This window comes from Porites lutea, chromosome 9 (assembly GCF_958299795.1).
Source record: "Porites lutea chromosome 9, jaPorLute2.1, whole genome shotgun sequence".
Taxonomy (NCBI): Eukaryota; Metazoa; Cnidaria; class Anthozoa; order Scleractinia; family Poritidae; genus Porites; species Porites lutea.
In genome coordinates, this window is record NC_133209.1 from 20,899,981 (window position 1) to 20,916,255 (window position 16,275).

Sequence of the window (16,275 nt, forward strand, 5' to 3'; positions counted from 1 at the left end):
GAGATTTTTGATAAGCAGCTGAGAACATTCATAGAGACAAAAAGCGTATGAATCTAAGCGAAGTATGTGGCTTACCATTTGAATTAGTACAATAAATGACATCAATCATGATCAGCATATAGTGTACGAAAGAACACACCCCTCGATCTGGTCACATGAGTAGGGTACCTGCTGGCACGCTTCCATGAGACGGCTGGGAGCCCCTTATCAGAGTTTGTTGAAAATATAGTAGGCCGCGTGAATGATATAAAGTCGAACCTCTCCACAACCGCAACCTTGGGGATAGAAGAAAGTGGCCGTTATGGGGAGGTAAGAGCGTAAAATGACAAATTTTTCTTTAGGAAGTACAACATGTTTATTGTGCTAAGTTGCTGCTTACTGTATCCCATAATGATAATCAAATCATATATAAGATTCAGAGATGAAATTCTAAAAAAGAAAACATGAAAAACGTTTTGAATCAAAATGTTAACGTGAGAAAACGAGCAGGGTTCGCAACATTCGCTACAAGTTCGTAGACAATTCATCTTGACTTCAGCACTTAAATTGGAACACAATCAAAATACGATCGATTGCATGGCATTATTAATAATCAACGAGCCATACGGGTCAAATTTTTATGACCATTCCTGACCTTTTCTTCAGTCACTGATGAAAAAACTGACCGTGGTCGAGAGGTCTCTTGGCAGTTGTGGACGCACTTAATTAGTAGCCGTTAAGCCATTGTAGAGAGGTTTAAATAGGAGCTAATGTATGCCCGACCTATCCAATCGAACAGTTCGGCAATCGAACCCAATCGAACACCAGTCGTTCGATTGCTGAACTCAATCGAACGTAATCGAATTCACAATAAAATTTTGCCAATCGAACACAATCGAACGTTCGATTACCGAACGATTGGTAATCGAACCCAATCGAACGTTCGATTACCGAACGATTGGTATAATCGAACGTTCGATTAACGGACGCCGCATCGCATGATAGGCACGTGGTATTGGAAAATTCCGAAGGTGAAAGTGAAATCACCGCTAACTCCCTTCCCTTTTACGCCGCTTTTGCTGAGCACTGAAACCCAGGACTGAAATGTCAAGCACGGAGGAGAGGGAGGACACTGCATGTATTGAAATTACATGCAGTGTAAAAGGTTACCAAGAATGTAATTTTGCAGTTGATGTGGGAGAAGAATTCTTTATCTTTAAGAAGATTGGCTCTAAGGGAAAAGCATTCAAGGTTACCAACACTAAAGGGCAGTTAGGACATCTTGAGCGGACGTTGGTCTCACCACTTTGGCCCTTTAAGGACGGGATGAAATGGTGAGTTATGATCCCACTTACGGGCACTTATGCTAAACGGATTTTGTTTTCACCGGGTTTTAAGGAGAAAATGGCCGTGTTTTCACGAGCGATTTTTCAAGTCGCTTAGCGACTTTCAACCGGAAATCTCGTAAAAACAGTTACTTTTCCGACTCGCTTAGGAATTCTCATTAAATTTAAGCCACCAAACAGTTGGCAATTAACTTCGGCCAATTAGGATGCGCTTGTGGTCAAACATTTGACCAATGTTGTCAAATCGGAAAAAGAACACGCGTTCTATTTTTGCGCCTCGTCCAGGGCGAACAGTGGTGTTCGTGTCAAGCGGAAATGCCGCGAGGGATAACAGAAACTTCCCCCGGGAATAACAGGAGAATTGTTTTCCTTTTTTTTTCAGCAAAGAAGCATTTCCTTTTAACAGTCACAGTACCTTAAGATGGCTCCGTAATTAATAGAGGAGCATTTAGCTGTGACAAATTTTCCGTCATAACGTTTTGGTTTTTAACGCGATGGCTGCGAAACTTTGCAAAGAACAACGGATATCATTCGGCAATAATACGAAATATTCCGATTTCATTGATGGTAAATATTTCTTGAGAAATTAGCGCTTAAAAGAACCCTACTGTTCAAGGAAAATCGCGTCTAGTAAAAAAATTTGCTGATATTTTTTACTGAAATTTCTGGTATCGGCTTTAATTGATATAATAAATCTACCAAAGGAATTTCAGAAAAATCGTTGGAGCAGAAGTCCGTAACTAAAAGTCGCTCAAAATTCAGCTGTGAAATTGTTTTGGAATTTCAAAAGTAAATTACTATCAGGTAGAAGGAGCCACCAGTTTGAATTTTCGGGACAAGTAAATTCAACGTTTGCTAATTCTTAAAACAAAAACCGATTGCCTATCGTGCTATTCTTTAAATGGTACTTTTTAGTTTTAGAAGCACTATAAATTACTCCAAACCTTGCTCTGAAGTAGAATGACTTGTTCTTCGACAGTTTTAAAATATCCCTCGGCAGTTTTGGCTCAAACTCCTGCTGCATACATTTTGATGTATTGCAATGCATTTTCAACGACTTCAACTACTGTTCGTTGCTTCCAACTCAGGAAAAAAGTATTGAGATTAGACGCTACCTCGTATCAGAGCTCAGAAAGAACTGTCCAGCGCCTTTGTTTATGACTACAAAATGAGCACGAGCGGCAGTTCTGCGAGGAATTCGCACCTCACCCAGGGGGGACGAACGACAATGATGACCATGCCTGTGAACCGAATAACATCACAGTGCAAAATAAAATTATCGCAAAAATACTGCCCGTGAATAAATTTTACAACTCTGAAATTTTTGTCACTCCTTCCTTCAATGAATGGGTATTTTTTTCTTGATTATTATGTCTTGCTCTGCAATACATGTTTGTACAGATCGGTTCACAGACATGGGCATCATTGCCATTCGTCCACCCTGGCTGAGGTGCGAATTCCTCGCAGAGCTGCCGCTCGTGCTCATTTTCTGGTCATAAACAAAGGTGCTGGACAGTTCTATCTGAGCTTCGATACAAGGTAGCTTACAATCCCAATACCTTTTTCCTGAATTGGAAACAACGTACAACAGGAAAAGCCATTGAGGATGCATTGCAATACATCAAAATGTATGAAGCAGGAGTTTGAACCAAAACTGCCAAGGGATATTTTAAAAATGTCGAGTAACAAGTCATTCGACGTCAGAGCAAAGTTTGAAGCAATTTATAGTGCTTTTAAAACTGAAAAGTACCTTTTAAAGAATAGCACGATAGGCAATCGGCTTCTGTTTTCAGAATTAGGAAACACTGAATTTACTTGTCCCGAAAATTGAACCTGGTGTCTCCTTCTTCCTGATAGTAATTTATTTTTGAAATTCCAAAACAATTTCACAGCTGAATTTTGAGCGACTTTTAGTTACGGACTTCTGCTCCAACGATTTTTCTGAAATTCCTCTGGCATATTTATTATATCAATTAAAGCCGATACAAGAAATTTCAGTAAAAAATATCAGCAAAATTTTTTACTAGAGGCGATTTTCTTTGAACAGTAGGGTCCTTTTAAGCGCTAATTTCTCAAGAAATATTTACCATCAATGAAATCGGAATATTTCGTATTATTGTCAAATGATATCTGTTGTTTTTTGCAAAGTTTCGCAGCCATCGCGTTAAAATCGAAAAAGTTATGACGGAAAATTTGTCACAGCTAAATGCTCTTGTATTAATTACGGAGCCACCTTAACAGTCATCGAAATTGCCTTTTATTTGTTTTGTTTTGTTCGAACATTGACATTCTTGCAGTATGATGTTCAGTTCCTGTTTATTCAATAAAAGCTGACAATGATTATATTCCACGTGTTTTACTCAGTTTGAGGCGTCAAGAGACAATTGCATTGGATTAGTTCGATTTTGTTCGATTTTGTTCGATTATATTGGTTCGATTGGTTCGAAAATCGAACTCACAGCAAAATAGGTGTTCGATTTTGTTCGATTGCCCAACCCAATCGAGCGATTGGAGTTCGATTGGGTTCGATCGGTTTTTTGTTCGATTTTGTTCGATTGGATAGGTCGGGTGTATGGACTGTCCACCGGGCCACAAAAAAAAAAAAAAAGTGGCCGTTGTGGAGGTGTTGCTGTTAGTGGAGGTTCGACTGTATCTATTTTAAATGGTATAACTATACCAGTGCCCCTAAGGCAATCATGTCCACAAGAATGTGCACATTTTTGAAACTGCATATCCTTTTTTATCCGGATTCGTGGGAACGGTGCGTTTAACCGCCTCTGGAGAGCGGTTTCAAAACAATGCGGTTTCGGTGACCGGATTGGCCGGTTTCGTGTGAACGGAAGGCCGATTATTAATATCAAAAGAGTATGCAGTTACAAAAGTATCTGGATTCGTGTGGACAAAGCCTAAGGCCCTGTCCACGAAAACGGATATTTTTTTCCCTCCGGTCTGGCCTACCGTCCATACATATCTGGTGAAAATGGTCACCGACAGCGCATCTTTTTTAAAAAACTCTCTCCAGACTGCAGGGTTTTCGGTAGCATTTGGAAGTACCGGATGCAGTGTTTCAGCTGGCGGACGTGCACCGTTCGCGCCAGGGCGGATAAAGGTTGGGCGGTGAAACGAGCGCGTCCGAGCAAGAAAGTGTGATGCAGTGGACTGGGACTCTGCTTAGAAATGTCGCTTGTTTCCGACTTCGGTCAGGGCTTGCGATTTGGTTTGTACATTAGACACTGCCGCTGTCATTGAATTATGGCGGCTTGACTTGTTTTCTTTACTTCTTCCTCGTTCGTTTGTGCTGGTACGCTGTCTCCGAGAGGCAAATGTTGCTATTTTTGCGGGAGGTTTAGTTGGAGTAGACAAACATCTCTTTCAAAGGGTTTCTTTTATTACTTTCATGACTCTACCACTGAATTATATTTTCGTTCTGCTACTCGCCAATGTCGATGTTATTCCAAAACAAAAACAACTAACTACTGTCTAAAACGCAAAGGAAAATCTCATCCATGTCATCCATGGCAAAACTAAAAGACAGCAGATCGTGTTTCATAACTAGATGACGTGTATTTTATAAATGCGTGCAGCGCGTGCAAGGTGAAATTATGCTAATTTCAATCACCATCATCCTTCTTTTTAATTTTGAAAAAAACATCTCATACGTCTTTCTGTTTCTTCGAACGGAGAACGGAGAAAAAAACCTTACAACTAAGTTCAATAAAATTTGTTTACATGCGGTTGCCGGATTTGCAACGCATTGCGCGAATCGCCATGGCGCGTTGCACCCGAGAAGCAAAGTTTGAAGAAGTACAACGCCACTATATCAATATATATCAATCTATATTTTTTGCTATGTTATACAAAATTTATCCTCCTTTAACATATGTAAAAATTGAGGTTAAGAAGTGTTAAGCTTTTGCAAACGAAACGGCGAAAGACGATTAGGTGATATTTAGTGGAAGGAGGACGTATTCAACACTTTCAAATTAAACTCAAATTTTGGCATTATACGACCTACAAGTTTGACTTATAGACGTACAGACACAAACATATGAAACTGTTTATTGATATTGTTATGAAACGAATTTATCTATTTAACATTGTAGCCTGAAATTACAGAAAGAAAATAGGATTTCCGGTTTGCAAAAAGGAAAATTTCGCCGGCCATGAAGCGCACCGGAAACGCGGAAAGAGCGCTCGTGCCAGTCCTACTCCGCATCACACATTAAATGAAGAGCGGAGCGCTCGTTTCACCGCCCAACCTTTATCCGCCCTGGTTCGCGCCGCTGGCACGAACGTTGAGTGCCGGAGGCACCACCTCCTAAGGGGGTCCAGGGGCAGGCTCCCCCCGGGAAATTTGTAAAATTGGACTCCCTAGAATGCAACTGTTCCTGCATTCCCTGGACCGAAATAGGGTAATGGTTTAAGGTGTTAAAAAAATGCTCACAAAAAAAGAAATATTTGACTCATTTGGAAATTATAATTATCAGTTTGCAGTTGTTCGTTTTTTAGTTGATTCCAAAACGGACTCCAATCGGAATAAGTGTACGAATCACAGAGAACCCTAAAAAGCTGCGGCAAAATAGCTCTCTTAAATGCTGCACATCTAGGATTAATCATTATTCTTAAATACATAATATACTTACTGTCAACTTGTCTTTTCTTCGCCGATGGCGCAGAAAAAAAAAATCGCTTAAACTTTTCCTTTCGGTGAGATGATGTACAAAGATTTATAAATGAAAGGTGAGAAAGACTGATTCGGACAGATGCTCTCTGATCAAAGGTCAGGGTCAGTTGTCGGCGAACTTGTCCGGTCAGTTATTATAGCTGGCAGGGGAGGGGGGACCGGGGATGGGGAATGATGAATAATGATTTTATCATACTTGTCTATGACAGGAATAATCTCTATTTTTCCGATTGTATGCATTACATAACTAAGCGAGTAAACTAAGGGTGAGGTAATTCTTTGGTTTATAAATGGTAAAAAACGATTTTCACACTTAAAAAATAATTATTTCGTGTGTAAAATACCTGTGACATCAGACGTCTGACACCAGACATATATCAGACATCAGATGTCTGACATCAGACGTCTGACATTAAAGATCAGACGTCAGAAACCAGACATCATGCAAGAGACGTTGAAAACAAACTTAAATTAGGCGTAAGACATCAGACGTTTGACATTTGACGTCTAATATCTGAAGTCAAACGTCTGCTTGCAGACTTCTGATGTGATAAATGTATGATTTCTGATGTCACACATCTGATGTCAGACGTCTAATGATCACACGTATCATAGCATCTGGCATCAGACGTCTGACATGAAACATCATACATAAATCAGACAACGGACGTCTTACATAATTATGAAATCAGACATGTGATATCATTCGTCAGACGTCGGATTCATTTCATCAGAAATCTGACATCAGACGTTCGATGCCAGAAGTCAAACATCTGATTTCAGACGTCTTATGTCTGAGATCAGACTTTTAATATCTGACATTAGTCATCAGACGTCTGACATCAGACATCAAACATATATCAGACGTCTGACATCAGACGTCTACAATCAAGCATCATACATGTATCATGCAGTCAACAGACATCTTACATCCTGACATCAAACATATATCAGACATTTGACATCAGACATCTAAAATAAGACATCATACATGTATCATGCAGACATCAAACATCTTACATCTGCAATCAGGTGTATGACATTACAAATCAAACATATATCAGACATATGACATTAGACATCATAAATATATCAGACACCAGATGTCTTACATCTGAAATCACTCCACTGACATTTGACATCAACCATATATTAGACATCTTGCATCTGAAATCCCAAATCATACAAATATTATGAAGATATCAGACATCTTACACCAGACGTCACAGATCAAACATATATCAGACGTCTGACATCAGACATTATATATATGTCACACATCAGATGTCTGATATCAGATATGTGTTTTATTGACATCAGACGACTTACATCAGACATACATCAGACATTAGATGTCTGACATCAAATGACCGACAAAAAACATCAGACACCAGACATCATACATGAGACGTTGCCTACAAATTTTAGACATAAGGCATCAGACGTCTGACATTTGACGTCTAATGTCTGATGTTAGACATCTGATGTGTGATAAATGTATGATTTCTGATGTCAGACATCTAATGTCTGACATAAGTATGATGTCTCATGTCAGACACCAGACGTCTGACACTAGACACTGACGTTATACATCAGACGTCTGACTTCTCACATGAGATACCTGACATCAGACGTATCATAACATCTGTCATCAGACATGTGTTATGATGGCATGCCTGACATCAAACGTCTGATAACAAACATCAGACGTCGCATTTGAAGTCCAACATCATACAAGTATTATGCAGAGATCAGACATCTTACATCAGACATCACAGATCAAACATATATCAGAAGACTGACATCAGACATCATACATATGTCACACATCAGATGTTTGACATCAGATATGTGTTTTAGTGACATCATACATCTGACGTAAGACATACATCAGACATGAGATGTCTGACATCAGACACTAGACATCATACATGAGACGTTCCCTACAAATTTTAGACGTAAGACATTTGACGTCTAATGCCTGATGTTAGACGTCTGATGTGTGATAAATGTATGATTTCTGATGTCAGACATCTGATGTCAGATGTCTAATGTCTGATATAAGTATGATGTCTCATGTCAGACAACAGACGTCTGACAATAGACATCTGACATAAATTAGACGTCTGACTTCTCACATGAGATACCTCAGGGACATCAGACGTATCATAACATCTGGCATCAGACGTCTGACATCAAACATCATACGAATATCAGAAATCAGACGTTTGACATGAGACATACATATATATGACAACAGATGTCTTGCATATGAAATCAGATGTCTGACATCACACATCCGACGTCGGAGTTCATTTCATCAGACGTCTGATATCTGATATCAGACGTCTGATGCCATAAGTCAAACATCTTATTTCAGACGTCTTATGTCTAAGGTCAGACGTCTAATAACTGACATCAGTCATCAGACGTCTGACATCACACATGTGTTTTGGTGACATCAGAAGTCGGACCTCAGACATACATCAGACATCAGATGCCTGACAAAGAACGTCTGCCAACAAACACCAGATGTCATATCTAAAGTCCAACATCAAACAAATATTATGCAGAGATCACAGATCAAACATATATCAGACGTCTGACATCAGACATCATACACATGTCACACATCAGACGTCACATCCCATGTGTTTTGGTGCCATCAGATGCCTGACATCAGACAGACATCAGATGTCTGCCATCAGACGTCTGACAACAAACATCAGACACCAGACGGTGTTATGTGTGTTATGTGTGATGACAGATGTTTGATGTCAGACGTCTGATGTCTTATGTGTGATGACAGATCTCTGATGTCAGATGACTGTCTTATGTCTCAAGACAGACGTCTGATGACAGAGGTATGATGTCAGAAGTCTGATGACAGATGTCTCACAACAGACGTCTGATGTCAGACGTCTGATGTCTTATGTGTGATAACAAATGTCTGAGGTATGATGTCAGACGTCTGATGTCAGATGTCTGATGACAGATGTCTGACAACAGACGTCTGACGACAGATGTATCATGCTAGACGTTTCATGTCAGATGTGTAATGACAGTTGTTTGATGTCAGACATCTGATGTCTTATGTGTGATGACAGATGTCTGATGTCAGACGTCTAATTACTAATATATGATAACAGGCGTCTGATGACAGAGGTATGATGGCAGATGTCTGATGACAGATGTCTGTTGTCAGACGTTTTATGACAAAGGTATGATAACCGATGTCACACGTCTGATGACATATGTCTGATAACAGACGTCTGATGTCAGACGTCTGATGACAGTGGTATGATTTCAGAAGTCTGAAGACAGAAGTATGATGTCAGACGTCTGATGTCAGATGTCTGATGACAGATGTCTGACAACAGACGTCTGATATCATGACAGAGGTCTGATATCGGACTTCTGATGACAGAGGTATGATGTCAGATATCTGATGTAAGATGTCTGATGACAGATGTCTGATGTCAGACGTCTGATGACAGATGTCTCATAACACGTCCGATGTCAGACGCCTGGTGACAGACGTCTCATGTGTTATGTGTGATGACAGATGTTTGATGTCAGACATCTGATGTCTTATGTGTGATGACAGATCTCTGATGTGAGATGACTGATGTCTAATGTCTGAAGATAGACGTCTGATGTCAGACGTCTGACATCATACCTCTGTCATCAGACGTCTGATATTAGACGTCTATCTTGAGACATTAGACATCAGCCATCTCTCATCAGAGATCTGTCATGACAGAAGTATGATGTCAGACGTCTGATGTCAGATGTCTGATGACAGATGTCTAACAAAAGACGTCTGATATCATGACAGAGGTCTGATGACAGAGGTATGATGTCAGACATCTGATATCTGATGTCTGATGACAGATGCCTGACAAGAGACGTCTGATGTCCGACGTCTAATGACAGATGTCTGATGACACGTCCAATGTCAGACGCCTGATGACAGACGTCTCATGTGTTATGTGTGATGACAGATGTTTGATGTCAGACGTCTGATGTCTTTTGTGTGATGACTGATCTCTGATGTCAGATGACTGATGTCTAATGTCTGAAGATAGACGTCTGATGTCGGACGTCTGATGACAGAGGTATGATGTCAGACGTCTGATGACAGAAGTATGATGGACAACATATTGTGGAGTAAGACGTAGTTCTAGAAAAAACTGTTTATTTAATTAAGCCAAGCAAATATGTCCAGTATAGTCAAGAACCTATGCAAGCGGCTGGTCGAACAATGTGGTGACAGCAGCTGTGAGAGCGAACGTCAGAAGAATTCGATTTTGAAAACCAGGGCCGACGATCGCCTTTTCTTTTCTGGTCAAAACTAGCGCAGAGGTCCCTCCCTCATGATTGATTGACCTAGAAGCAATAGTACCATCCCTCCTATAGCAAGTGCTGCATTGTTGCGCGGACGCTGTCGCTAAGCTTGAAAAATTCATGTCGCGCATTTTTGCACGTGCCCGTTTGCGGTCATGGCGGAGCGTAAAGGTCAACAGTAGTTGTCGATGAGCGTGCGATTATCGTGCAGTTGCAGTGGGTTTTGTAGAACCAGCGAGCAAGAAGCCGGAGCACACGTTACCTGCAGATTAGCTGATGGCAATTTGGAGCGGATTCGTCGATTATTCTCAAATTTATAGCGCTTCGCGTGGAGGCGCGTGGGATGGTCCGTTTGTTTTGTCGCCAGCCTTCAATTCTTCTTTATTGGATATTACCTACGATCTCAAAACCCGGCAAAATACCACTTTAACTGGCCAGGAAAGACAAGGAGGTGTTCAGTTAAAGGTATGTCGGCTTTGTTTTGTTATCTTTTGATTTTTGGACTATTTTAGTTCATGAGAGTTTCGACGACCGTCCCATGATTTTGTCCATGCTGACACACACTACGTCTGGGCAGCCTGTGTACACACTACGTCTGGGCCGCATGTGAGGATAGTAGAATAGGGAGTTTAATTTCCAGAAAGTTGAAAAGCGCCGTTATTAATTCCAACTCGCTCACTTTTCAAATGACCTCTCCTGAAGTTTAATTCTTAAGAAACGTAAACTAACTTTCCACGAGAAAGAGAGATATAAATTTGTCGTCGTCTGTTTCTGTTCTAGTCCATACAAAATAAAAGCGTCAATTAGGCATTTTCACCTCGTAGTCGCAAAGAAATGAACCAATAAGTGTGGTGCACGTGCAGAGTTGTTGTTTGCTAATCACCTCTTTTTTGTCGACGTTTTCCGTGACAACGTAACCATAATGTCAACAACAAGATAAACAGCGAGTTGCAAACCAGAAACAAAAAAGAAAGGCCAAGGAAATGATTACAATATTATTTTTTAGTCATTTGATACAGCTAAACATAATTTATTATATTTTTTATTAATTATCATAAATTTATAACTATTGTAACGTTTTTGTATGAATGCCGCAACCTTCACAGTTATCAATTTGATAAAAGCACCTTTATCTGCACTAACCACCAAGTTTGCGAATTCCTAGCAAGCTTACGTTTGCTTGACAAGTAGTATTTTTGACAGACTAAGGGCTCATGACGTTTCTGCGCTGACTGTAATATCAGACAGCGCGACTGATACTTCGCGTTTGCATGCGTTTTGTTTCGTTTCGTATGAAGAGGACAATAGCCAATAGCCCACCTTAATATATCAAAATTCTAACTTGACTCAAAGGCTTTAGGTACAAAATTGCATTTTTTTTCTTGACTTCATTGTCTTTCAACTCCCAGTAGAAACCTAAGCACAAAGAAAACTTAACCAAATATAGAAAAACGACCAGAACGCCTCGGAGTCTCGTTGGAATTTTGATCGAACTAAAGGGCTATTGCATGATAACGTCATTTGACTGCAATTATCATGATCCTTTAGTTTGTTGTTTCTTGTGCAAATTAGGGTCATTGTTTTTTAAACCTCGAAGGGAGATATTTGAGCGCTTACCATTTGTACGGAAATTTCGGTAAATAATTTCCGTCAAATGGTACTGGTAGGTGTTTTTGACACCGAAAACAGGAACGGGACTGTGTTGTACTATTTACAAAATACCGGTAAATTTTTCGCTTTCCCTCGACATAAAGCCTGACACTAGTAATCCAAACATGGTACGGAAAATTTCGGTCGTTTCGGTAAAAAGGTAATACCTCGAAAGGTATTAATTTTTTTTCTGGGAAAATATCCACCGGGATGAACCGTTCCATTTGAATTCCTCCTGGAATTTTCGGGTTTTCCATAAAAATGGTAAGCGCTCAAGGACAAATTTAAACAAGAAAGCAAAAACGAAATGAATTCTGGTAGTGGAAGTCAAATGTCGTCATCTTAAAAATGGCCTATTAATGAGGGGAAGTGTCAACTACAAGCCTTCTTCAACAACAGATATTAGGCCCCTTGCAGCTAGCCATTCACGTGGTACAAAACCGCTGGAGAGCAAAAAGTCGCACTAGGACTAGACAAACAAAGAACATTACCATTTAAAATTATGTATGTCTTTTGTTTGTCTTGTCCCAGTGCGACTTTTGCTCTCCAGAGTTGCGGTTTTGTACCACGCGAATGGCTACCGGCAAAGGGCCTATTATAACGTCACTTAAGAAAGTAGCTGGCCAGTCTTGGAACAAGACTAGATCACACTGCCCAGCACGAAGCTCTGTCAAGGATAAATTTCTAAAGTATATGAGGCTTAAGTGTTGTTTCGCCTTAGTAATTTGCGAGATTAAATTGTCCATTTTCCGCTATAGTTTTAATTTTTGACGTCAGTCAAAACGTTGGTCGGTTTATATGTAGAAATATTAATGTTAATACCGTTTTGCTAAATATGTGAAAACCAAATATGAATTTTTCACTACCTTGCTACTAATTGCATTATTTTGATAGGCCAGATTTTCAGATCAACCAAAAAATGCTTAATTTCGTACCCAGATCTCACTCTGGCTTACGGTGTACGAAATTAAGGTAGGCTTTTTTTGTTTAAAAACAATGTGAAGTAGTGATTGGTTGTTGAAAATAAACGTGAAAGGTAAACCGGGGAAGGAAGAACCGGGGTTAACTCGCGCCGGCGCGAAAGTGGCCCCGGCCCGGTGTCATGTAAACACTCGTTTGCCCCATGTAAGGTAATTCGGGTTCTAAAATCCGGGAAATTTTTGCTTGTACAGGTAGAGTCCAGAATCCTGGGCTTTGGAATCCGGAATTCAGCTTTTAGGAATCCGGAATCCCACTAACGATAAGAAAAAGGAATCCAACTTTCACTGAAGGAAATTAATGGAATCTGGAATCTGGAATACACAGCGTGGAATCCAGAATCCAAGACTGTCTTGGATTACCTTACATGGTGTGTGTAATTGTAATCTTCCATCAAGTGAAGTGTTAATTCCTCTGGCTCCCGCTCAAAACCTTACAACTTTTTTTTTCTGTTTTCTTGCACTCTTCCGTAGCAGAATTACTGCTTCCTGCTGGAGAATATGATTGTTCGACTATCGGTGATAACGTTTTCGAATTGTTATTGAACAAACTAGGGTGTCTTTGAGAATTTCCCGCGTAATGGTGACCTCTTCCGTTTCTTCGCTTACCGCGACAAAGAGCTTTGATTACACTCGCGTAATGTTCATCCAAGGCGCCGTAGCAAAGCGGGTTTAACGCATTGGGAAACCACATAAGCAAGAAGATATAGTGATAGAATATTTTCAAATACTTCCATTTCAAGGCTTCTGGGTAGTGAGGTACAACTAGAAAGAAGGTTGTATATGGGACGTAACAAACCACAAATATTAAGACGACGATAGCCAGCATCCGCAGGAATTTTTTTTCAAGTTCGTTCCTTTTTCTGGCGGAAGCCTGGTCAATACTACTTTTTCTAGAGAAAATTGACTGAGTTCTTGATCTTGAAAAAGTGCTTTGTAGCGATACTGATGCGCCACTGTCTCTTCTTTCACTTGGAACTGCACCACGCCCAAGGGCAAGAGCCATCTGTCGAAGCTTGTAGGCAATTCCAATGTATAAGGCGACTATGATAACAACAGGTAAGGCAATGTTAATGATATACTGAAATATAGTGTACATGTTTTGGTAATATTGTCTGTCTTCTCTTGTTTCCCCAGGAAAAATTTCTGAACAATCGTACGCCACTTCACCGTTCTCTTTGATTCTGGGCACAAGTTCTCTCGCCGCAAACGAAGGCAACACGCAAAGAAACGCCGTCAGCCAAGTCAATAATATAATCAAAGCTACTTTGGACTTGCCGGGTTTGGAACGGAAAGGAAAGACCAGCACTACGAAGCGGTGAACAGCGATTGCTACCAGTGTATTTGTGGTGACAAGATAGAACAAAGTCAGGCTGGGGTTGACCAGCTTACACATGATCAGTCCCATTGACCATTCATCCTGCCATTCCATGACTAGTATATAAGGTAGGCATAACATGGTGCCAATATCGGACACGGCCAAGTTCGTTATTAGAAAGTAGGTACATGTACGCATGCGCCTGTGTCGGAAAGGAATGATGCAGACAGTTGCGTTGCCGCCAATTGCAAACACGAACAACAAGCAGTATATAACATAGCGAATTATCTTTGAGAAATGAGGCTCGTCGATCCAGGGAAGAGCACTGCTGGCTGGGGTTGATCCTCCTTGGCTAAAATTAGCCGTCATAGTTCCGTTGATTAGACTATGATTTACGCCCGTTTGTTGCATAGTTTCATAGACGTACAGTGATTCACAGTACTCCTTAATAATTTTCTTTTAATGTCCTTTATTTCGTTTCTCTGCGATGGCACCAAATCAGCCTGTTAAAAAATAAAGAAAGAAAATCTTGTAAGGATTGAAATAATACAACAGCTCTTATACTTAGCCTATGCCTATGTCAAGGCGTTTCCGTTTTCCGTTATGTAGTAATTGTTACTATTAAGCTAAGGCCAAACGTTCGCCCATTCACAGCCTAACACAGTCATGACACATCACCACCACCACCACCACCACTATCATCAACATCATCATCGTCGTCGTCGACGTCGTCGTCTTCGTCGTCGTCATGGTTATTCATGTCCACGTTTGACGCCATCATTATTATTATGTTCATCGTCCTCATCCTTATCATCATCATCATCATCATCATCATCATGGTCATCATAATCATCAGTATCATCATCGCCGCCGCTCCCGCCGCCGCCGTCGTCGTCCTCAGGAACACTTGGAAGGCGGCCGCCCAAGCTTACTCCACCTACTATATTCTCCTAATTCAGAAAACCCTATTTTCCACCCTTCTCACCACCATCACAATTATAATGACATGACATGTGTCGTGCTTCTTTTTTTTGACAGTCAGAACTCGTTTAGAGTGACGAGAGATTTTGACCTATGGCGCACAGATATTCAAATTAAGGTATGTTTCCGTTCATGGCTTTCGATCTCTAAGTAAAGAACTTTATTCATGAAAGCGCCTATTCTGTTACAGCTTCTTAGCTCTAAAACATGCTTCCTTCTGCTGATAAAATATGTTCGAAATCCATGTGCAGCTCTCAAATCTAAATCACGGAAGTTTGGGTCAACGATATTATCAGAAGAACTTCATTGTTTCTTTGACGAGCAGTTATCACCTTGGGCGTTAGAACGACCGCAAAAAGATGTCAAGATAACAGAACATTTTGGCTTAACATGAGTCTGTCTTTCTAAACATAAAAGCGTCAAAGTTAGGTTAAACGGATCATGTTTGCCAAAATAAGAAATCCTTTTGCTGGTCCGATCTATTCTATATACTGTGATAGAATGAGTCATTCTCAGAGTCTGTTTTAGTGTAGTTTCAGTTCCCTATTGCATTTCCATTATTGCGGCACGGCTTGGGGTGGGTAGAAGTGGATGTCAATGAATTCAACAGACTTGTGACAGTCTCGATAGTTCCAGCTTACTATAATTAACCTTATAATGCATTTCAAATCACCTGGCTTTGACATTCTCACTCTCAAATCAATCTTTCGTGGTTTTGGTGAAAGATCGAGTTTAAACTAGCGCATCACACAACGTCAAAAAAATTTTAATAAAATGGATAAATGGATAAATTAGTATGAAGCGCACGCTCAGAAACTAGAGGAAGATTCATGATTGCGTAATTTTGTAACTAGTGTATTAAAGTGGGCTATTCTGATTCAGTGGGCAGAATCAGCCAACTCATGCGTTCCAATTCTTGTAGAGTTCTACAGTACGTTGCAGTTGTGAATAGTTTTTGCCTTTTTATCTTCGACTACATGAACCTTACCTAGT

The 16,275-nt window shown here is 40.3% G+C and overlaps 1 protein-coding gene across 1 annotated transcript; it reads right to left on the reverse strand.

Annotated features, from left to right (window-relative positions):
* Nucleotides 1-12,541: 12,541 nt before the first annotated feature.
* LOC140948724 (neuropeptide Y receptor type 2-like) lies at nucleotides 12,542-15,019 on the reverse strand. Its single transcript, XM_073397990.1, has one exon. It carries the CDS (start codon nucleotides 14,710-14,712, stop codon nucleotides 13,390-13,392), a length of 1,323 nt encoding a protein of 440 aa, XP_073254091.1. The 5' UTR covers nucleotides 14,713-15,019; the 3' UTR covers nucleotides 12,542-13,389.
* Between the last annotated feature and the right edge of the window lie 1,256 nt (nucleotides 15,020-16,275).

Coding starts and splice junctions, on each gene's coding strand:
- LOC140948724 (XM_073397990.1), bottom strand. CDS start 14,712: ATGCAACAAACGGGCGTAAATCATAGTCTAATCAACGGAACTATGACG.